At 38.5% G+C, this 24,263-nt stretch overlaps 1 protein-coding gene across 1 annotated transcript in view; it reads right to left on the bottom strand.

Moving 5' to 3' along the window:
• Positions 1-1,479: 1,479 nt before the first annotated feature.
• cacna2d4a (calcium channel, voltage-dependent, alpha 2/delta subunit 4a) overlaps positions 1,480-24,263 on the bottom strand; it is a 90,327-nt gene continuing 67,543 nt past the window's right edge. The window contains exons 27-39 of the mRNA XM_044343035.1: positions 18,137-18,198; positions 10,645-10,659; positions 10,052-10,096; positions 9,759-9,821; positions 8,569-8,639; positions 7,632-7,707; positions 7,464-7,516; positions 6,664-6,719; positions 6,061-6,081; positions 5,359-5,473; positions 4,397-4,512; positions 3,707-3,789; positions 1,480-3,381 (exon numbers count right to left, since the gene is read on the bottom strand). Coding sequence (XP_044198970.1) covers positions 3,289-3,381; positions 3,707-3,789; positions 4,397-4,512; positions 5,359-5,473; positions 6,061-6,081; positions 6,664-6,719; positions 7,464-7,516; positions 7,632-7,707; positions 8,569-8,639; positions 9,759-9,821; positions 10,052-10,096; positions 10,645-10,659; positions 18,137-18,198 — 869 coding nt within the window. The 3' untranslated portion in view covers positions 1,480-3,288. The remainder of the gene's footprint in view (positions 3,382-3,706; positions 3,790-4,396; positions 4,513-5,358; positions 5,474-6,060; positions 6,082-6,663; positions 6,720-7,463; positions 7,517-7,631; positions 7,708-8,568; positions 8,640-9,758; positions 9,822-10,051; positions 10,097-10,644; positions 10,660-18,136; positions 18,199-24,263) is intronic.

Genomic DNA, 24,263 nt, shown 5'->3' with positions numbered 1-24,263 from the left:
ATTTAGACTACAGCTTCAGACATTTCAAAAAATCTGATGTGCATTGTTTACCTTTTTTATACCTTAAAGATGCCCTCCAGGCATGTTTTAAGATGTGCATAACATACTCTACCTTGAATAAGAATTTATGTCTATGTTTTTTCCACAAAAAAAGTGAAATTGTCTTGTTAAAATCCTTAAAATGGCATATACTCCTTCTCCCCCATTAAAAATTCCTGAATCTATAAATATGCAAATATCTATAATTTCAAAAGTTTAACTAGTAGACACAAGATGTTACCTACTTCACTGAAAAGTCCATTATCAGTGTATGTGCACATCACACTTGTATAAGTTGCATACTGGACCATAATTGGCTTCCAAACTATTTGTGATGTCACAAATCATGCCCGTAGGCCCATCCCTTAAAATTGTATTTTCAGTGAGCACAGAGAAACTTTCCAATTTTAGCAGATGATTGTGAAAACAACCTTCTAGTGTCAAACTCTGCACATATATAATTCTGCATAGTGAAGTTCAAACATTCAACTGTAGGAACAAGAAGAAAAACATATTCTTGAGTGGAGGCGGACTTTAACATGGAGGAAATTAAAGAAGTAAAACATTATATGGTTGCAGTATTGTTCATAGTAGTGGTAGGCAAATTGCGGCCCCAGGGGCTAGATCAAGCACAAGCTGAAGTTTTCCCTCTTATAGATAAACAACCCTTCATAAATCTACAGTAGATAAGCTCATGTAAATCCCAATAAATATGACATTGTAACATGTTATAAATTTACCAGATGAATAACACAGGTAAATTACATGATGTGGCCAATCTGAGCAGAACAGATTAATACAGAGGATATGTTCATGTTTATGAGTCATTTTTTGCCAGATGAGAATTAACATAAGCTGCTGTCACTCTATTAGCCCTCACTTACTGAGGGAATTATGACAAATGCCCTCATATACAACCAACAACAAACTGTTTCTTGTATGAATTACAAGAAACAAAGAAACAAAACATATTAACAACTGACCCCTGGTTTATGGTCTTTGGATTATGTCTGTTGGTTTATATCTGTTGTTGCAACAAACAAAATCTCACTCACTAGCTCACCTTCAGTACAATGTCAATGATGCCGATCTGAGGTTTTGTTTAATAATTGCTCAACTCTTGTTTCATGATTCAGAATTTCAGAGGAAGCAGTCCAATGTTATAAATATCCATCTTTTTGTTTCTGAAATTGAGGCGCCCTTGAAAAAGGCCCTTAACCCCCAACTGCTGCAGGCTACTTCTTCCAGTGGTGAATGTGTTAAACTGTGTGAAAAGTAGAGAAGAGGCCATTGCCCTAAAGGTTTGTTTTGGACAAAATCAACAGAGATGTAATTCACTTTTGTACTGGTACATTCAAAGAAGTCAGAAAATTGAATCAGTATATTGTATCTGTGCATAACTATAACCACAGACACACAAAACAATGCACTGACAACAAAAACAGTACAAAAAACATATGGATACTTTAATTTACTTATTATAAATCATGGTTCATTCATCAATATACAATATGGACACATGTCAACCATACAATAGACAGAATATTGTATAGTGTCAATGAAAAACAAAAATGAAAGAAATGAATAAACATACTGTAATGATGCACACCCATACACACAATATGTATCTATTACATAAACAGGCAAAATCTCAGGCAATTTTTCATCAGAATTAGTTAAACTTAAACACATGCTTTAGAAGATGATTCAAAGAAATATCATAGAAAAAGCTACAGGGACACTCACAGCCCACAATATGCTGAGCAAAACAGTTCAACATATGAAACACACAAGCAGATGTATACAAAAATACCTTATGCAAATAGATTTACACTTTTAATTTACATTGCAATTACATAGGTAGCGTGTCTCACTGCTGCTGTGCATTATTAAAAGTGTTACATACTTATTTGCGAGTGCTCACAACTTCATTTGCTATAATTACATGTGTATCAACATGACATTTTGCTTTTACAGTACAGTAGGCTTTTACAGTACATATGACAAGTTTGTTATCTTGCATTTATCATGAAATTATAAAATCATATTTTTATTTATGTCAATAAATAGCAGTTACATGGCGTTGGAGCCCAATAAAAGTATTCCAAAACCATCTTCACCATCAAATGCACCAAAATTGTTTTAAAAATCAACATTTTGTGATGAAAGTGCAAATAATCTTTGTGGTTAACACATTCCAGATACATCTCAAAACTATGTATGTTTTTCATCTAAAAAAAAATCAAATCTAAACTCATTTTGAATTTTAGCCTATCATAGTGTAATCAATGTTGATTGCAGACCTACACCCAGTGAGAGTCTACAGCACTATTCCAGTTTCTACAGTGACGTCGAGCCAAACAGACAGACATGATTACATACAGTATGTACAAACACACATAAAGACACAGCTGATGAAGACAGAAAGGCAGACAGACATTTTTAAAACAACTGTCAGAAATACAAATGCTTTTGGGAAGTAATCAAAATAAAAAAAAAACTCAAAAATAAGATCCCGAAGAAGCTGAAAATTCTGATTGATTATCTTTATTATACTTTAAACTCTTTATAACCCCATTGCAATGACTTTCTAGATAATCTTTCTAGAACCATTTTCCATGTAAAACATGACTCCCAGCAGCAGTACTGCAACACCATCCCTCTTCTGTCAATGGCTATCTTTCAACAAAAAAGCACGTATTGTATGATAGTCTGTCAATGAAGCATTCAGGGTGATAAAGTATTGGATGTGCGTAATGTAGGTGTGCGTGCTTGCAGCTGCATATATAATATGCATGTGTGTCTGCAATGAGATATGAGAAACATAATTCTTCCCCCCTGGACTTTATGTTGCATCTTGTGACACATAATCCCCTTTTTTCAATGCGAGTCATAGCTACCACCTGCATATCTTTAGTTCTTTTCATTTCGAGATGCAAAGTGGTGTATGAGAAAGTAACTAACGGAAAAAGTATCCATGGCAACAAGAGCCCATTAATTTTCTTTCTTTGCAGTTTTCAGTTCAGATGCAGTCATTTTCAGGAGTTAACCAACAAATGCTCGTAAACCACTTCAAAGGTCCTTAAAGAGCGAATAGGTTTTGTGGTTGTCATGAGCAAATTGTAAGAATTAGACATGTAAAAAAATCCACTTGTGGTGTCCAGTATCCAAACCAAGTCTTTGGATTTTGTGTGTTTTCCAATCTCCTCCTTTATATGAGAATGGTTGAAACAGCAAAGTTGTCCATCATCATGAGACAAGTGCCGATAAGGAGAGACAGAGGAGGAAGAGAGAGGCTGAGAGAGATATAACAGACGCTCCTCCACAGTCATTGGCGTTCTCCTAGAAGGACAAATCAGAAAAAGGTTTAATTTTGAGTTTCTGCTATGATTTTAACCACTGACACCAATATGATGTGATCAAACAGCACAGAAATAAAATAGGTATGAATAATAAGAACAGTACACACTCTGAGCTAAAAAATAATTTGGCACACAAAACCAATGTAGTAAGACAATGAGAGGAAGTGTGTTTTATCACGATGTATGCTGTGAAAAAAGTAGCTGCATTTCAGTCTGAAGAGTTAAGTATTTATTCAAATTTTCACAAATATCTACAAAGCTGTTGCACACTGGCTGCAGTGAGTTATGGACTGAACCAAGCTGACCTGAGGGTGATAAGCGTGGCAGGACTCTGGGCGTCTACGAATCTTCTGCGATCTCATCCTGTCACACTTTACTGAGGCGTTATGTACAGTGGAGTCGAGGAGCAACAACAGGGACAGGAAAGTTTTCTCTTCCATTCTCATTCAAATAGAGAAAGGTTTTTATTGAAATGTACCATAGCAGGACCCGAGTTTGTACCAATTCAGTTCAATACAGTTACTAAAGACAGTTAAAGTAACACAGAGAGTGGGGCTAGCATGAGAAAAAAATGATCAAAACATGATTATAGTGTTCACAGGTGGGAAGCCAGTGAGGGATTATCTCCATGTTGCAACATTAGTGACAACAGAATTAAATTGTGGAGAAAGGCAGCAAACGAATTATGTTTATATATACATTTTGGTCACTTGGGGTACATGATTATACTATACTTTTAAAGGTACAATGGTAAGGTGCAGCTCTATTCTACCTTTTTTTCTGAGAGTGCATTACTAACATGCCAGAGAATGATGCACTGAAATAGCAACTTCTATACCAAAACTGAAAAGTATGCTTGTGTTCATGAACTCTCAGTATAAATGTCTCACTGAATGTAAAAACCCCCTCTAACAATATCTAATTCAGTCTGTGTGTTAGGGTGATTCAGTTTTTCCAGACGAACCAGCTATGAATACCAAAATATCAAAGGATATATCTGACTTCCTTGGGCTCCATGGTGATGGGTCCATACTGTCTGGAGCAGTCACAGTCTGCCTGTACCACCAGCATCAGCAGGTTGCTCTCTGGTATCTGCTGCACTACAAACATCCTGAAACACACCATAGCATACAAATGGAAAGTGTGAAAATGAGCACACCAACAAAAACACAGAAAACCTCTCATATAATGGATGACATTAATACTTTGTCCAGTAGAGGAAGCCCAGTCAGTGCAGGTACAATCCAGCAATGCAGGCTTGAATGAATAACACACAGCATTTTTGTTGCTGTTGTTGTTGTTGTGTTGACCCCCAAAAAGGGAAAAAATATAATAGTAATATTTCATCTACTCATATATTGTGTTACTTTTATGGAAACAAATAATCCCTCTTGACTGCACAAGTTAGTTGCACTGCATGAACATTGCAACTAAACACTGAAATGTAAGAATCTTGTCCAGCAGTCGTACTCTAAGCAGTGATTGTGATGTGTTATGCCACTTTTGGCCTCATGAGGGTGTTCACACTCAAGCTATGATCACGAACCTGCTGAAAAAATACAGATGAACTACAAAACTATAATGTTTCTCTCCCTGTTTCTCTCTTTGTCAGACACACACACATACATACACATATACTGTGATGCTCTTCCCCCTCCTTTTGCCTCCCAGTTTTTCCATCTCTGTCCCCTTAATACTTTCTCTTAGTTTTTCAGTCTCTCATTCACTCTCCATATGTACCCTGATCTAATACATTCCCCTTTCTACTTATTTCCTTCTTCCTGATATTCTTGTATAAACACACGCTGCTCTCAGTATGCAGAGCAGCGCAGAGCAAAGCTGTGGAAAATGGATTTTGGAAAGGACAATTTAATATTACTGGTCTAGGGCTTAGAGAGGGCTGCATTGCAGATTTGTGTGTGTGTGTGTGCATGAGCGTGCATGAGCATGTGCTTACTTCTGGCAGCGTCCGCACTTAATAATGCTGTTGGTCTCTTTGACTGACGGCTCGTAGACGAAGCTGGGGTACTCTGTGTCACACGGCTGCAGGATGTCCCCTTTTTTCTTATGAGCTGAGGCAGATAGAGAATAAATAAGGGTTATGTCACAAGGTTGTGATTATGTGTGTGTGTGTGTGTGTGTGTGCGTGACATTTTGGTGGTGACTGACAAGCTGAGAGTCTGTGACAGGAGCTGGCTACTATCTAAATGCTTCACACTTCAGCCATTTATTGCTCTACCATGACTCAAGGTACTCTGTCTCTCTGTGTGCCTCAAACACAGTTGAATCTGGTGTCTGTGTATGACAGGTTTGAAACAAGAAGGAAGAGCCATAATGGCTTGTCAAAATTTCTGCACTTACTCTGTCTCTGCAGCTGGTCAACACAGTCTGACGGCTTGGCTGTGGGTAATGTCTTTTGCCTGACTTCCTTAAAATAACATTAGTTTCAGTGTAACTCTATGCTTAGGTCTTGTTTTGAAGAATTTGCCAGTTGTGTCTGCTCCCACTGAGAGCTACTTATGTAATCAGACACACAAAATAGTATTTTGTTTGAAGTGTACTACAAACACTATGCCACACATAAAACACAAAAATGCAGGAAGGTAGATTTACAAAACACTTATCCTCCTCAAAAACACACTCTGAGACAGATACTCACACAGGCCGACAGATGGCTTGGCTGAATGGAGGGATGACAATGATGATGATACGGAGTAGGAGGAAGGGTGGATGATCGGCAGGTGGAGTAATGAGGAGGGCGAATGTGTGAGCAATCGTAGGACGGTGGCAAATGAAAGGTGAGAGGATCATAAGACAAGATGTTATTTCATAATGACCTCCAGACTGGTGATCAATGTCACATGCAAATTGAAATTAAACACTCCTGGTATTGAGCTGTGTGTCATGACTGTAACCTGTCTGTGGTAACAGGTAGCACAGACTGGTATGGTGAAGATACATGCATGTTTATTGTGATATAATTTGTGATACCTTAAAGTTTTAATTGAAATCCATGCAAATGTTGATGATTTATAAAGACTTGGTTTATAAAGCAAATATTGTAATATAGTTAATATAATAATATATATATATATATATATATATATATATATATATATATATATATATATATATATATATATAATAATAATAATAATTGACAGGATGTACATGATTCACACATACAGCATAGAATGACATTTATGACAAAGATGAGGGAGTTTGACCTTAACCAGACACATTTTTTTCTGTGTGAGCTCACCGTCAGCAAAATGCTCCGTGTGCCAGAAGCCACAGAAATTAAACTCCAGGAGAAACCTTATGAAGAGGAGAGAAGAGGGGAGTGGACAGAGAGAGGGAGTCAATTAGGTGGCCTATCATTATAGACCAAAGCAGATTGCAAGCAGATTGCATGCAGCTTTCAAAAACTGGGCCAGGACCCAAAGTTGTGTCATGGGAACATTAAAATGGGTCTTTGCGTTATTCAGAGGTAATTGGTAGCTTTGGTAGCTGTTTTTTTTTTTTTTTTTGGAAACTGGATAACCAGCCTGTTTTTTTGTGAAGGTACTGGATGTATCGACTGGCTTTAGCCTTACAATGTCACTTAATTGTTGTTATAGAGGTCACTCTTGCATTATCCACTGAGTTGATGACTAATGATTTTGATAATTTTAGTAAGCACTGTATTTCTTATATAAAAATACTAATAATGGTGTAATTGTAAGGATAAGATAGTATGGATAAGTTAATGATCTTTTGCTCCAGGTTCTAGATCAAATGACTGATTAGATTTGAAAAGTTAGACCCTATCATTTGTTTCACTACCTATGATGTTCTGGGATTTGTTGTGCACGTAACAGTGTTATAAGGGGAAAAAGTTCATTGCTACAAAAGAAGAAAACAGTTGTGATATGTAGTAGAAAAAAAAGTACAATTGAATTTATAGAATAGTGACACATAGTAGCAAATTGCAATAAAAATCCCCTTCATGGATTATGGATTTTGGAGACACTGTAACAAAAACTGCAACAGTCAATTCTGGTTGCCCTTAGCAACACTTACAGTAGGAAGTTGGAGAGGAACCACTTGAGGGCTGAAGCCAAACCATAGAACGGCTGAAGAGACAGACAGACAGATTGAAGTAGAAAATCACAATTACTGCATAATTGACTGTGTGTGTGTGTGACTATGATAACAATAATGCATAGAGACAGAGTTTACTGTACATACACTGAGAAGTGGACGGGCGCTGCTGACAGAGTGCGGGTTCATCTTACACATGGCCTGGTAGTCAAACAAGGACACCCTGAGGAAACATACACACACACACACACACACACGAAAGCTCACAGTGTTGCTCTTCTGGCAGCATTTCATTGACTTACATTGATCCCTTGACCCCCTCCAGACTGCTACATGCAGCGTTGTATGGCTGAACTTAACCTTTATAGAAACCAGGAAGAAAATCACCTCCCTGCTAGATGTCTGTGAAGATTCTCAGTCATCTAGGTCATGGTCTTCCCAGAAGGTCTAAGTGAAGGGCAAGTGGGCAACTCAAGTCCAATTGCCTTCATTCCTGCTAGAACTACCCTCCGTTCTAAAGTATGGACTGTTATGTACTACTGAGCATATTCAGGTAATGCATGCTCAACCCCAGTTATGTAATATCCTTTGGCAAATGAAGCATGACGAAATCTTTTAGCTGTTTTAAAAATAGCACATCACTCATGAGATTTCAAACATAAAAGACAGGGGTGGGGTGGGGGTTGGGGGGTAAAAGGGAAGAAAAAAATCCAGAGCAGTCAAAGAAGCTCAAAGGGGAGTAGAGGGGAAAAGCAGAGATAGATACCAGAAATGGCAGTAAATAGTGATGGCAGTAAATAACACCCTCCGGGCTATGGGGTTCATATGCATACTAATGAATTGGTGTTGGCTGAAAAGAAGGTGCATAAGAACTTAAAACAGTAACCTCTGCTGTTTGAACTCGGAGATTCAAGGGTGAGACACCAGGACACTACAGATTATCACCACAGAGATGTGACATTTAACAAATTCAGATAAGTTTAAATGAAGTTTAACATGCTTGGCCTGCATCACTGCCTGTTATCAGCTAACAGGCAAGACAAATACACAACTACTGTATCTTGTCAACTAACTTGTCAATTACCTTTTGAACATGCCCATCCTGATCAATGTGGCCATCACTGATCCATCAATCTCGCCAAAGAACCTCCCTGCCTGTGAGGAGAGAGAAGAGGCAGATGCACACTGTGTGTGAGGATCTGTGTGGTTGAACGTATCCAATTTATGTCGTGATAAACTGAAAATCAACCCTCCTTCTTGGTCTTCTTCCTTCCCACTTTTACCTCAATGTGAACTTCATGATCAATTATTCATCCAACTATGTTATGTTATGTGTTGGTTTTACAGCAATGCATTTTACCACACATGATTTTGTGGTAATGTGTCATTTGTATGCACTAAGTACAGCTGTAGTACTCAATAGAGTATTTTTTCTCAAACCTTCAAAAAACAAATAATTGACCAATTAAATGAATGTTTTAACTAGGAATTATCGCGTTTTTGGGATATGTCTGTTGCTGATTTGTCTGCTTAAACATATTAAATGAAATAATGCAACACATAACACATAATTTTCGGTTTGGTGCTGTTTCCTGCTCCATTTGATTTTTAAGGAACAGAATAAAAAGTGACGACCAACAAACAATCACTGACAAACAATAAACTATCACTGCCTCGGCAAAATTACAGAGCTCACTGGTTGCTCTGTGCTTTTTGTTGTGTTGCATAATTGTAGGCTGGGAATTGTTGTTGCTGGTGCCTCTGTACTGCTGCGTTACTTAGACAGTGGTTGTGATTCATGATCACTGACTCATTCTACTGCTTAAGCTTGTCATTGATAGTTACTGTGGTTAAAGGCTGATATTTTGAAAATGTGAATATGTAAATGTAAAAAATTTTGCGTCTCTACTGTTGGGCAAAAAATAAAAGTTTTGCAGGTGTTCAGTTCCAAGTAAACTCATATAAGGCAACAGAAAGTAGCATTTATGTGGATATCTAGTTTGCATGTTGGCCAGACAGGTTATCTGTACTACTGGATAATAGCGGTTCACAGACTAAGATACCTGGGAGAATCACAAGGAAAATTTAAGTGATTGAGATATATATATATGTATTTCTAAATTATAGGCACAGAACAATTTGGATCTTTTTTCTGAGTGTGTTTCTTTTCTTGCTGGGTCATGGATATTACTAGGCGTAAGAGCTCTCAAACAATCAAGTCAATGACAAAAAAACACTCCAGTTATGTGTGTGTGTGTGTGTGTGTGAACTCACATCATTGCGTTGTTTAGAAATTAGGACAAAGCCATTATTATCAATCACGTAGCACTCAATATCCTGAGACGAGAGAAAAAGACAGCAAAAGAGAAAGCAATTACTTACGTAAGGAGTTACTATTTCACTCAGAATATACACAAGTCAGTTTCTCATTTTTGTGGTTCCAAAAAAGGAGCTTAAGATAAAGCTTTTTGTATTTTGGGGGCTTGAATTCCCACATATTGTGTAGTAAAATTCCCGATAGCTTGAGAATTTCTATACCTATCAGTCAAACAGTGGGATATACTCACAATGCTGTCACACCGAAGAGGACAAATCCCCTCCACATCGGAGCACTGACAGATATACACAAGCAGACAGAAAAGAAAGAAAAGAAAATGTTTGCAAAATGTGTCACAATAACAAAACTGAGGAAGGATTTTCACAGTAAAAATATGGGTGAAAACGATGATTGTGAGTATGATATGTGTTATTATCTGATGGGTATGTTTTTTTTTTCTGAAGTGGGCATGTTTGTGTATGTGAGGAGATGATATGAACACACACTCTGTGTTTGAGTCTGTGAGGGTGTTATGTTGGTGTTTGTATGAACATGTGTCAATGTCAGTGTGTGTGAAAATGTGCCTGAGTTAGTGAGAAGGTGTTAATTTGTGTGATATGTCTCGTCAACCTGTGATAGGCTTGTGAATCTTGTTTGCAAGTTTGCGCATATTTAATTCCTGCATGTCTGTGACTGTGTATGTGTGTGTGTGTGTAATCGGTCTAACTTGGGTGTGAAGCTGATTTCACAGAGCTCAGCAGGTGCTGAAGATGTTAATTTTGGTTTGTTACAAAAAGTATGTTCAAAAGAGATGAAGAGAGAAGGAGGATTATGCATACTTACATCTGTGTCATTTGGCTGAGAGGACAGGAGAGAGGAGCAAAGAGAGATAAAAAGAGAGCATGAAGAAGTGAGAGAAACATTACTTTGGTTAATGATGTGGAAGTCAATGCACTGACTGTGAGAATAGACTGTCTCTACTCTCACTCTGCTCGCTGTTGACAAAGCCACACATCCTCTCAAAGCCCATGGTCCAGGAAAAGATAAAAGACTGCAGATTTAATTTGCATGAAAGCCCGATTTTAAACATTTCCATTATGATTTTCAAGCAGACAGGAACAAATTCAACAAACTAATAAACATTTTAATTAAAGTACTGTGGGTAAATGAAAAATGAAAAACTTGCAGTAAGGTGTTTGATGCCACCTTGTCCACAACAACATGATTTTTTTATTATGTACTTGACTTGCTCTTCCACCCTGTAACAGTTCTGTCCCTTTGACCGTGGACTGGTCATGAGTCAAAATGTCAATAGTTTTCTTCATGACTTTACGGTCACATCGTATGTCTACAGTATGTGAGGAGATGTGTCTATGGGCAATACATCTTTGGAATCATGGTCAGGCTATATAGAGCGTGTCAAAGTGTGAATGAGACAATCTATCATCCTTTTCAATCCTATTACAGCAAAGTGTCAGTCTTTCTCCCTGCTTCCCATCACTGCCATCTGAAATAAACTACAATTCAGAAATTGACAGATGTGATGAGTTCTTCCCCACACACTATGGGCAAATAGCATTGCCTGAAAGGGACGGAATTTGTAGGAAACTGTGTTGCCTCTCTCTGCTAATTAAAGTGTATCATAAAAGTCTAAAACCTCACTAATGAACAGCAGGGCAAACGACAGTAAGGATTTTTGAAAAGTCTCATAGTGTCCAAAATGGGAATGGTTTATCCTCAAGAGAGCATGAATGTGCTCATTGAATTTCATGATAATGTTAACCTGTTATATTTTTTGATTTTCTGTGTATAAGTGGATATTTAAATGTGATGGTGACGAACTGTGAAAAAACGCAACCCTCTCATTCATTTGAATGGGACGAAATGCAGCATTTTTGAGCAAAATAGTATAACCTGGCTAAACTTTTATGACATCATCTAGCAAGGTTATGCAATGGCCAATCGAATATGTGCAAGCAGACATTCCTGGTAGAATAACGTAAATGCTGCATATCTACAGTTACCTTTGTGATTATTGTGACAAAAGATAAAATAACTGCTGCTCTGGTAGCTTTCCAGGGCAGTAAAATCCTTCCTTTTAACATTATAAATGGCTGTGCAGTGTTTGCAGTGAAGTTTTATGGATCATATTTCATCCTCACACCAGTACCTGAAGCAACACGCCCCCACCAACACAACCTGCTTTTGGTCTGAACACCCACTAAAGAAAAGGTTTGTAGACGGCTGAAAATAAACAGCAACAACCCTTATTTTGTTTTATCTAATATATTTATAGAACATATATGTTCCCTCCTGTATAAACAACACTTCTTTATCTCATCCAACCTTTCTGTTCTGCAGCACTTAACCCTCCTATTATCTTCAAATTTACATCTTCTAACATCTTTTATCTTTGGGGGTCAATTTGAACCAAGCAATTTAACCTTTATTTACAAAAAATACCTATAAAAAGTACATTTCAGCATTGTGTCAGGGATTGTTCTATGCTACTGTAAGTGCTATGTATGCAAATATGTATGTGTGAGTTAGTAAAAAACAAAGATACATAATCACCAAAATGAGTTTGACAGAATTCAAAAAAGCATGGACAGAATATGAACAGCATATTATTTTTCCTACAGGACACCAGAAGGTACAGTCCAGCCTTTCTTCTGCACAACTGTGCACATGATGTGCAGAGAGTGTGTTTGCTCCTTACAGACGTATTTCTTGCATTTCACACAGGTGTTGCTGGTCTTGGGGTCATTTCTGGCTCCTGCCACATTTCCTGCTGGCAGTTTGAGCCACTGGAGGAGTTGGGGTGTGTGTCTCTGTTTCTGTTTGGATGCCCTTCACAACGGTTGCAACAGCTGTTGATGCTCTTGGAAGGCACCATCCTCTCTTGATATGAGGTTTCACCAGCACATAACGCAGCTGCTCCAGTGAAATCCTCCTTCGACTCAGTTTTCCACTGTTACAGTCCTTGTTTATTTTGCTCCATATTGCAAAGTCATTGAAGGTGCTCTCAATGATGTTGAAGAAAATGACAAGGGGCCAACGAGCAGTCATGCTTTGGCTGTATGTGGCTGTGACCTTGTCCAGGTTATGAACCCCTCCCTTTGTCTTGTTGTAGTCCAAGACCATTTGTGGTTTTCTGCTTTCTCTGGTGCTCAGAACAGCATCTTTGTGCTCATCAGCAGGATATTTTCCCCTTTCTTGGGGCAATAAGAGATGATGCTGGCTCTGTCAGTGAAGGCAAACACTGAAAATGTTACCTTCCTGTTCTTCATTGCAAGAAGCTCAGAGGGAGGCTCCAGCTTGTTTTTTCTCATTGTCCCCAACATGGTAATCTTCCTTTTCAGCAGTTCTTCACCCAGGGCGTATGATGTGAAAAAATTATCACATGTAATGTTATGACCATTCAGTCCTTCAGCCATGTCCAGTACCACCCTCATGCCCTGATTTTTTTCAGGTGCTTCCCAGGAGATTTACCAGTGTACACCTGCATATTCCAGGCATAGATGGATTGTGCATCACATGCTGCCCATAGTCTGGTACCGTATTTGGCTGGTTTGCTTAGTATGTATTTTCTGAAGGGACAGCAGCAATGAAATGCAATAAAGACCTGGACTGTAAAGAAAGGGTACTTGCTGAATCAACTTGTCCCATACATCCCATATTGCTGCGAGTTTGTCACACTCTCGTTGGCCCTGCCTTGTTTCTCTGTCATCAAAGCTTATGACACAGGAGAAAACATGGAATGTCTGTAGAGACATGGTGACTGGAAATGTTGCCCTTCCAGTATCAGCATTCCAAAGGCTTGCCGTTGCTTCTCCTTTTCACTTGTACACTCCAAGTCTTTTCGACACCATTCACGTGTCTCCCCTCTAAATTTGTCATCTCAAGTATATCCTTTTCGATTGATGGTTTTACGATTGCTAATTTTACGTCTTGGACATGGCTGACAGCGTATCTGGTGGAGCCTAGAACCATTTTGATGACATTTGCAGCACTAAGGCTACCCTGTCATTCAAATGGGGAGAGGGACCATTATAACTTTCCATTTTTGGAAGGTAACGTGTCTGCTGGTGGTTGAGAGACAACAGGAGGGTCAACACGAAGGATCATCCTTCTCATCAGGGGAGAGTGCCGCATAATCAGCGTCCTCCTCAACATTATCCTCTGTGTCAGACACATTCTCCTCTATGTCACTTTCAATGTCAAAGAGCTGTGACAAAACCTAATTAGCAGAAAACCTTTGCTTAGAGGTCATTTTCTATTGAGAGAGAGCATAAAGAAATGGTTTAGAAGGCTGCTGTGCAAGCTTTTATATGTTTGCTCCTCCTCTACGTTGTGTGAACTATCAGTGGTTCTCACACTACTACATGTTATGGTTATGTTAGGGCCCTAAAGCAGGGGGATGTTTTCTGAAGATTATGAAATTGCATGTTATAATGACCTCAATATCATCCAAAACAATCCAAACAAATGTGTGTAAAATGTTGATATTTCTTATATGTTTTATACAGCTAAAAAAGCCTGGGGTCAAATTGACCTCAAAGAACACTGATGCGTACAAAATGTGTACAGGATGTTGAAAATATATCATGTTAATTTTATGTTTACCCAGTTGTCCCCATTAAATTAGGAAAAAATAAATATGAAGCAAAAAAAAAAAAAAAAAAAGATGTCAACCATTTATTTAGAGACATTAAACATTGAATGGGGTCAAATTGACCCCACCCCAACGATAATAGGAGGGTTGGGAGGCTGTTACCCCGGATCCTGTGTCGGTAAATATGTCTCCTCAGGGAGCTGCAGGAGGAGTCAAGGCATTGGTGAGAGAGCATCAATTAACACCCTCATATCCTGGAATCAAACAGTTTCTTACTGCAACTGATGATCCTGTCTGCTCACAAAGACACTGGAAGTGAGGAACATGCAGACATGCTACAGTATTATAACTATAATCTACTATTCTATACTGAGTTTTGCAATGATATGATAAACCTTGATTTTACTATTATTAAATTGCATAAATACACTCTGAAGAAAGCTCCTCAGTTCCTTAAGATAGACCTTTTTATAAAACCATAAAATAATCTTGTTTGCAAAAAAAAAAAAAAAAGATTTCTGCTTCTATAATTGCTCTAATGTATCTTCATTTCATAATTTAAACGCTGTGGTGCAGTGCCTTTATAAACACAGACACAATATGCTATTAAATAGCCCACAAACATGGGATTATAGACAAAGGAAGAACAGCTGAGTCTTGTCCATGAGATAAAGAGCATGCCAAGATGTGAATGGCAAAAAATCTATCATCTTTTGATCCCCATTACTATCCCTTCACAGCCTTTCACTGCATCTCCACTCACTGTCTAACAAAATATAGCAGCAAAGAACTGTGAGAGACATCTGGCTTTTTATGCTGAGGGATTCACGCTGTATATTTTAATGTGATGTAACTATATATACATCACATATGGGTTCGCAGATTTAACCAAAGTGGAGCGGGGGCCATAAGCACACATGTGTTTCACCTCTTATTCCATCCTATTTACATCCTTTAATTTCTTTCTCTTCCACTGTTTCTCTCTCTCTCTCTCTCTCTCACACACACACACACACAACCTTTCAACACCATATGAACAGACAGTCAGACACACGCAGTGGAAGACAGAGCAGAGCGTACTGTACAGTGATGTCAGAACATTTTCCGATTAACATTCTGACTGATTCCCATTAGATGGTAACTCCTGCTTTATTCTTATCCTCAGTAATTCATAATTCATCAACTAATAACATCTTATTTTAAGTTATAGTCAACCTTATACTGTAGCTATAAAGTCAGATGGGGATTCCCTCACTTATGTAATTCTTCCACTAACATATGCGGACTGTGTGCAGAGTTCTTTCAAATATATCAAGATGAAGCTAACTGCAGATATTTCAGAATTTCTATAATTCAATACTCATTCTTTATTTCTAATCAAATTTTTACTTGCAATAGAAGTGCAACCATCAGTGAAAATACATTTTCTTTATTCTCATGCATGCATGAATCACTATGAATGTATAAGAAGAGTAGATTCAATACTTGTTGTAAATTCACCTGCACTGAAACTCGATGCATCTGCTGCAGAATTAAATGTCATTCTCTCATGTAAAATTAATTAAGATCCAAAGTTTAAATTTAGCGTTATGTGTTTTTTTCTCTGAAAAACGCAGTCACACGCATAGAACAGCCAAGTGTGTGTCTTAATCAACTGGACCACCCGTGTTTTTTTTCGGTACCATGTGACCTGTTATTATACTTCCCCCTGACATGAATTTCGTTCAGGATTTACAGTAGGTACAGTATCGTCACCCCCAAGAGAGCTGAACACTTATAAATAGACCGCCGAGAGGATTTCACGCATATAAATACACCACATCCATGCGGGTACACACGTACACAAACATGAACTGCACAGTCAGGTCGAGCACATACTGTGAGTGCATGCACACACAAACTCTATGAAATAAAGATGCTTGACAGTTAGTACATGACGGGATGATAAGATGGTTATGTAAGCTATATGACGAGAGGAGGGAGAGTTGAGGAGAGGAAATAAGGAAAACAGGGGAGTTTAGGAGATGAAAACAGAGAGGGAGCACTGAGGAAAAGAAAGAAAAAGAGGAGAGGAGGCCAAAGAAAATTAAGAATTGAGGCACAATAGAGGGTTTAACTGAACAAAGTAAATGAGAATGACTTTCTGTACAGCATTTATCTAGTAGATAACAAGACTAATGAGCTCCTCGTTGATGAATATGGACATAACAACACACTTATGCACAGATGGTTACGCATATGGTCCCTGTCAACATGGCACACATTAACATTAACAGACACATACACATATATAGTACTCTCTTCTTCACACCTCTACAAACAGAAACACGCACACACACACACACACACACACATTTGGGAGCTGCTGAGCCTAGCTGTCGTAGCTATCCATCATTTAATGGCTAGCCAGAAGCCTTAATGCTCTTTTAACTGCTGTCATTTACAGCCATGGGAGCAGAGGGGGAGAACGGCCAAGCTATCAGACACCTGCTACAGTAAAAATGTTACGCTAAATTAGGCAAAGTTTTCCCTGAATAAAATGTTTTCTTGAAGGTGTGGAAGAACAGAGAAGACATTGAGATTCTCTTCTGAAACCACACAGATGAAATTCTCTGAGCAGCACACAAAATATCCACTGAAAAGAATTCTAATGATGACATTTAATCTCTTTAAATAATATTTAATGCAGTGTAAGCGCTCCTTTAATGGTGGGTGCAGTGGTACAGAAAACACTGCATTAAGCTTTGAATTAGACAAAGTTTAAATGCTGCAATTAGAAACTAATGGAGCAGAAAAGGGAATCATCCTTGACTCCTTGTCATACAGTAATAAATTTTGTGAGAAGGGCCTGGTGGTTTAAATAGATATTCCTGAAACTATAACACCGTGGCGGAGGGTTAAAGCCACGATAGCCACTTCTCTTGTTCACTTAAGATAATGTGCTGGATCAGTGTGTTTGGTTAAAGCCCTCAATTTAAATGTAAAATCTTAATGTTAAATTAGGACATAGCCTTTGATAAATATTAATATTAAAGAATCAATCCTATAAGCTAATCAGTAAACAGGTATGTGCTTTTGTCCACTTAATCAGAAATCAGAGCACGTTAATGTAATTCTTTTATCTGAACTGAAAAATAAGCTATTGAGGGTTGCTGTGTGAGAGAGTAAGAATTAAATCTGACATGAATTAAAACTTCCTTTGGATTGGAGAAAAGAAAATAGTTGGATGCATAGATGCAAATAATTTTACATGTATCACCTCACAAGATACAGTACAGAGTAATTTTTGGAGTCATTTTTCAATGTAAATGCTACAATAGCAGTGATAGTGTAGAAATATAATAAGCCTATTTTATGGACAACATTAAAAATAAAGCATAAATCTAACATGGAAAAAACAGATCAATGAGATGAGGTTTACAAGGTTTCATTCCCAGAGAGTACACATCTTAAACATTCAAGACACTCACAATTCAATATATTTAATGGAAATAGTCAACAACTTAGCTAGAAGTTTGCAGACATACTGTATAATATTTAGGAAAGTGTTTTTTATGCATCCTTCACGTCAAATTCAAGTTTTCAGTTTGTTATCATAAATATGAAGGATTCATTTAGTTCAAGGTTCAAGGCTTGAAGAACTGTCTCTGTTATAGAAATTCACCAAAGCTTTACAGTGAGAAACATCATCAATATCAGTTTGCTCCCATTTGTACTGACCTGAGCTGCAATGGCCCAAAATCTGGACTCAATCACCTCCAGAGTCATCTGAACACCAGTGGCTGCAGAGAGAGAAAGAGGTCAGTTAGGTAGGACAGTAAAATAAACCAGCATAACAATGTATAGACAGAGAAGGAAGAAAAGAGGATAAGCACGGGGAAAGAGAAAAGTAAGTTGAATTAAGAGGAGGATGAGGAGAAGTATAAGTGAAAACAGGACAAAAACTGAATGGATTGGCAAACAGACTGAAGGGGCATGACAAAAAGATGAGCAAAAAGAAGAAGAGGAGGGACAGAAAAATCAAAAGGAAGAGTACAACTTGTTTAGCAGTTGGGGCTCTTGTAGTTGGGGTTGTGGCAGATGTACTTCGGGTAACACTGCTGCTAGACCAATGCCTGGCAACTGAGACAGGGGCTTTGAAAATGCCTCTCTTCAGTAACATCTAGCACATGTCCACTGTAAACATTATTAGTACATGGTGTCATGGCAACAACATGGAAGCAGGAAGAAAACAATGTACACTGCCTGTGGATAAACAGAATGTTTCTAACTTTTTTTTCACTGTACTTTACCTGTGTACCTATGCATCTGTTGTCTATTCTTGGAAATGCAAGGTTTGTACCGTACTTCTTATGAAAAAGCAGTACATTGACTTAATTAATAACACTAAGAAAAGTATATACTATATCAGGTATGTGTTGGCCAAATGTCAGGTGACATCAGAAGCGTCTATGTGCTTCTATTACAAATTCCTGTCCAGCAAACATCGATTGCACACTGAAGCGTTAACTTAAGTGGCTAGGTTTTTTAGCCAAGATTCCTAATTTGACAGAAAAAAAAAATCCCAACTCAAGGTCCACTTGCTTTTCTAGGGCTTTCAACCATATCACACAGTCTTCATCAACTGATGGAGCTGCTCAGCTGTCATGAAGATGGATCTGTTGACTTGTACTTTTAAGACTTCAAGTTAGGCAGAGTTAAGCAAGCAAGGTCAAGAATGAACTCTCACTCCCTTCTCTCTCATATGAAGACTGTAAAGCAGTACTGTGACAATTGTTTTCATACTGTAGTAATAGCAATAATAGCAGTAGCAGTAGCAGTAATATAAGTAACAGCACTGGTGGTCATACATACCACTGCTGAGATAATATTTTCAGTTTAAGTGGTAGTGGTGCGTCGTTTAGTAGTAATGGTCGTAGCAGCAATAGTAGACCTGCCAGCAGTAAATGGAGAGCAAAACTTTAATTCCAGCAGTTTAGAAGAAAGGGCATTAATGAGCTGATTAATGTCCCAGGGTGAGAGTCTATATCTCTCTCTTGGCTCTCAGGCTGGAGGAGTAGAAGAGGACCTGCTGTGCAGATCGGCACTGCCTTCAGAACTTAACTTATGAAAATCCTTTTACAATAACTGGCCTTTTGAGCCACAGTACTGCTGTGTGAACTGACTATTCTTAGACAGTGTGTGTTTGTGTGTGTGTGCACGCTCACACATCCGTCCAACCCCTGCCTACAACGTAGCACTCTCCGTCACAAAACATTAAGCCTACAATTAGTGTGTGTTGGTACATGTTTCACACACACACATGGCGTCGGAGTTATTGCTTGTGTCAGCTTAGGGCTGTACGTCCGTCAGCATTGCAGTCAGCGTGGTGATGCAAAATGGAACGGTAATTGCATAAGTTCTCAGAGCAAACACACACATGCACACATACTGTATACGCCCACGCACACACAACAAATGGACACACACTGCGAGGGATGATATGACACTTCATATTAGCATCAAAGACTCAGCGTTTTTTTTTTGTTTTTTTTTCTCACAGCGTGCTTTGTACAGCCACTCTGGGAAAGCCTCTGCAATGCTCACAATACACTAAAGACGCATTAACACACGTGCACACACACACACACACACACACACACCGTCCTTCACATATTAATGCACATATACTGTATAAGTACACACTGTATACAGTATGACAGCATGCACAAATGCACAGCATGCACCCATTTACACACATACACATCATCATGTACAGTAATACACATACACAGGCCAGAATAATTGATGAAATGGAGTCAGGTTGCTTTATTATGAGAAAAAATTAGCTATGGGTGGGTTACTTTTTAGGTCTGGTTGCAGGATGAGAGACAAGTGAAGTGTGAGAGAAAAAGAGAGCAGACAGGAAGGGCTGGCTTGTTGTTTATTTGTTAATAATAATTTGGATACTTTAAATATGATCAGAAAAAAACATCAGTAATCAGTTAAAGGATCATAGAAAAACAGCTGATCACCATGCAAGATATCAGGGGCTGGAGCGAGGATTTTTGATCCTGACTAAGAAACACTAAGAAAATAAGGTTCTTTTTTTTAAAATTGCAAAATTTTACTTTTTGTATATTCTGTTAACTTTTTGGTTATATCTTCTGCATTTTCTTCTCTACATTATGGTTCGATGCCAGTTAACTCTGGTTTAGAATACGAAACTCATTTTATTTCGGTATATTTGTTTATTTAGTTTTTGCATCAAAGAGTCAAATTAAATCTAGAATACAATCAGCTTTAAAGAGTGTGTAATATGTGTCTAATTGTAGAATGCAAACTCCTCCCTATGTCATTACATCTCCCAAATTTGCAACAATATTGCAGAGGATAAGACCTCTGTGTCCTCAATGGTAGCTACAGCCCGGTAAACCATGTATCTTATTAATTGACTATACTTCTTCCTCAAACAGACTTTCCATTCTTTTCTGTATTAAAATCAAATTACCAGACTCAAATCTACAGTGAACATCAAGCCTGCCACACAGTCATTTTACCAAAGTTGTATTATTCAGTGGAAACTAATAGCTGTCTGGAGCAGATGGTGAAACACATCCAAATATTCCAAACTGTGTGGCATGCCTTTGAAAATACTCAGCAAAAGAGTAGAAAATAATTTATCTTAGCCCATGGCCATAGTCTAAAAAGTTAAACATAACTCACTCAATTATGCTTGTAAAATGCAATTAGCTCATGAATTATGGTAAGAATAAACCACGAGCTGTGTGTCCTCAAGGGGTTGAGTCCACATATTGTAGGAAAACAGCTCCGATACGCTCTGTCAGCTGTCCTTGGGTGTGTGTTTCAGTGTGTGTGTGTGTGTGTGTGTTTCAGTGTGTGTGTGTATACGTGTTTGGTTTGCGTGTGTCATGTATTTCGTTCAATCTCTTAAAAATCTGACATGATTTTGGACCGTGGCTCTAATCAGCCTGTAATCAGTTATGTACACAGAAAAGTTTGTTTAGCCAATTGGGGAGATGTTTATCAGTTCATAAATTGATGAACTTGGCTCCAGGACAGCTGTTGAAAAACGTTCTTAATTGTAAAACTGACTGACTGGTTTTCATCCTCTTTGTTGGTTTTCCAGCAACAGATTTTCACATGTGGTTTGCCATTTTGTCACCCATGGAGAAAAAACATAATTTGTACTAAAAATATAATCTTTACTAAAAGCGCATTAGAGTTTCTCTCTCACATCCTCCCCCACCCTCCCCCCCCCAATATTGCAACTGACCTTGAAGTCGTCCCCTTCCACCATAATCTCAGATGAAGTGTTGGAAGGCCATTATGGAGGGCAGCAGTAATCTGCCTTCTTTCCCTCTCTGAGTTGGAGGCTGATAGGCCAAATCTAATTAAAACCATCACAATGATCCGTGTGTGTGTGTGTGTGTGTGTGTGTGTGTGTGTGCTGTAATAGATGTTTTTTTCTATAATGTGTGCACACAGCTAGCATTTCTCAATGTGTGTTCACTTAACATACAGCAGTGTAGACAAGGATATGCATGAACTTGCATGCATGCAATTTAGAGTGTGTGTGTGTGTGTGTGTGTGCTCATGAGCTTGAAACTGTGTGCATGTTTGTGTGTCTTGTGCCACTCTCATTCTGAGTTGCAATTAGTGCGAGCTGCCAATCACAGTGGAGTGCGCTTTCAACAGGAAATGAATTAATGAAGAAATAAATAAAAAATTTAAGCAACCAAGAGCCAGAGTTAATTGGTTATTACACTAACGAGATAGAGGGATGAGAGACGGAGGGATGTGAACTGTGAACAACGGCAAAAAAGAATGTGTGAGAGAGACAAGGCAGAGTGAAAATGAGTAAAGAGTCTCACTGCCTTGTTGTCTCACCATATTTCACCCTACAATATATACATATTTACATATATTTCTATGTTTACACTTTCTGTGTGTGTGTGTTGTAGAGTGAGACAAGTAGTCAGGAAGACAGAAAGAAAGATGGAGAGGTAAGAAGACAGAGGGAAGCAGAAAAGGTGACAAGACAAGAACATGATGGACACAGAGTGAAGGGGAAGACAAAGACATAATCATGCATATATGCACAAACAGTGTACACATCTTAACAGAACCTTTGCTGCTTTTGCAACACTGTATATTAATTTTCTGTGTCCTTAAAATATCTACTAACAACAGTAAATATATTTTTGAAAGAATTATAATGCTGCCTGGATTACAGTTCAAAATAATAGGGAAACATTTTTAACAAGCAAATCTGCTAAATGCTCAGTGACAACAGATTTTATTACATTGTTTTCCCCAAAATATCCTCTTTTAGCAGCTAAATGATTCATGTTTTTATGGTTTGGTTTAGGCAACTCCACAAAATAACATTGCTATAATCTATGCAGCAATTACATCACCCCAAAATGAATTAGACAAAACCATTTAGTAGTGTATAAACACAATTTTGAGAAGCTATGGTTGCCTAGTTATGCCACTAACGCTTACCATAATTGAACAGTGAGACAGAGAAAGGTGACCAGCTTGCTGGCCTTTTGCTAAATACAGCAGCGAGAGTGTCGAGTGTCTGACAGACTGTGAAGAAAGAAAGAGAGGGACGGTGGAATGGAACAGAGGAAGGCAAAATTTTGACATTGTTTAGCGTGTTTGTGTGTCTGCGTGAGTGTGTGTGTGTTGTGCTGAGGTGGCACAGAGGGTCAGGCTGTGTTAAATGACCAGTGAACAGAGCAGGTTTTGATGGTTCCCTTAGCAAGACCCTGGAGTCCACACGCACGCATGCACGCACACATGCACACACGCACACATGCACACACACACACACACAAACACACGCACACACACACGCACCCGGAGTCAATAAATTAAACTGACACAATGGCTGAGTCTCTGGGCACAGAGAGGACACTGAAAATAAGGCCACTATAGTGAGGAGGTCATTTCATGCCTTTCTGTCTCTCACACACGTACACAAACACACACACACACACATCAGCATGCTTTTATAATGGATGATGCATATATAATATACACAAAGGGGGAAAAGAGGTCAAGGAACTAAGAGGGAAAGAGAGAGAGTCCAAGATCAAAGGTGTGAGGTGTGAAGGGCACATGCATAAATACACACAAACACACACACACACACACACACGCACGATAGGCCAAAAAAGGACAGAATGTGGACTGCAGGAAGGGGACACACACACACACACACACACACATACACACACACACAGATATCACATCAACAGAGCATCAGCAGAGACATTGGAATCAAAGGAACAGATTAATTGATGTAATGGCGTCAGGTGGCACAGGTGGAGGGAGAATGATGGAGGGATGAAGAGGGACAGGAGGGAGGACAGGAAAAGGATAAGACGAAAGGCAGAGGGGATGAAAGAGGATGAATTGATTTTTAATAATGTTATGAGTTGGAAACCCTTTTCATTTCAACCAAGCGTGGCTATTAATAATAGAGCGCATGAGATCAAATGGTGTGTGTGTCCATGAGTGTATGTGTGTGTGTTTCTCATTCTTTCACGTGTGTGTTTGTGTGTGTGTGTGTGTGTGTGTGTGTGTGTGTGTGTGTGTGTGTGTGTGTGTGTGTGTGTGTGTGTGTGTGTGTGTGTGTCTGGGTGTAGAGACAGTAAAGAAAGTGGAGGAGGGAGGTGAGGAGAGCAAAACAAGGATTAACGGTGTGTGTATGTGTGCATGTGTATTTGTGTTTTTTAATATAGTGTGAGCATTTGTTCTTAATTTAAAATTCACACCTACTTTTGAAAGATAATTCTTGTTTATTAAAGCGGAGTGGTATTTTTGTAGTTTTGGA

The sequence above is a fragment of the Thunnus albacares genome, chromosome 23 (genome assembly GCF_914725855.1).
Source record: "Thunnus albacares chromosome 23, fThuAlb1.1, whole genome shotgun sequence".
Taxonomy (NCBI): Eukaryota; Metazoa; Chordata; class Actinopteri; order Scombriformes; family Scombridae; genus Thunnus; species Thunnus albacares.
The sequence above is the reverse complement of the archived record's forward strand: the minus strand, read 5'-3'. Positions and strand labels throughout refer to the sequence as shown.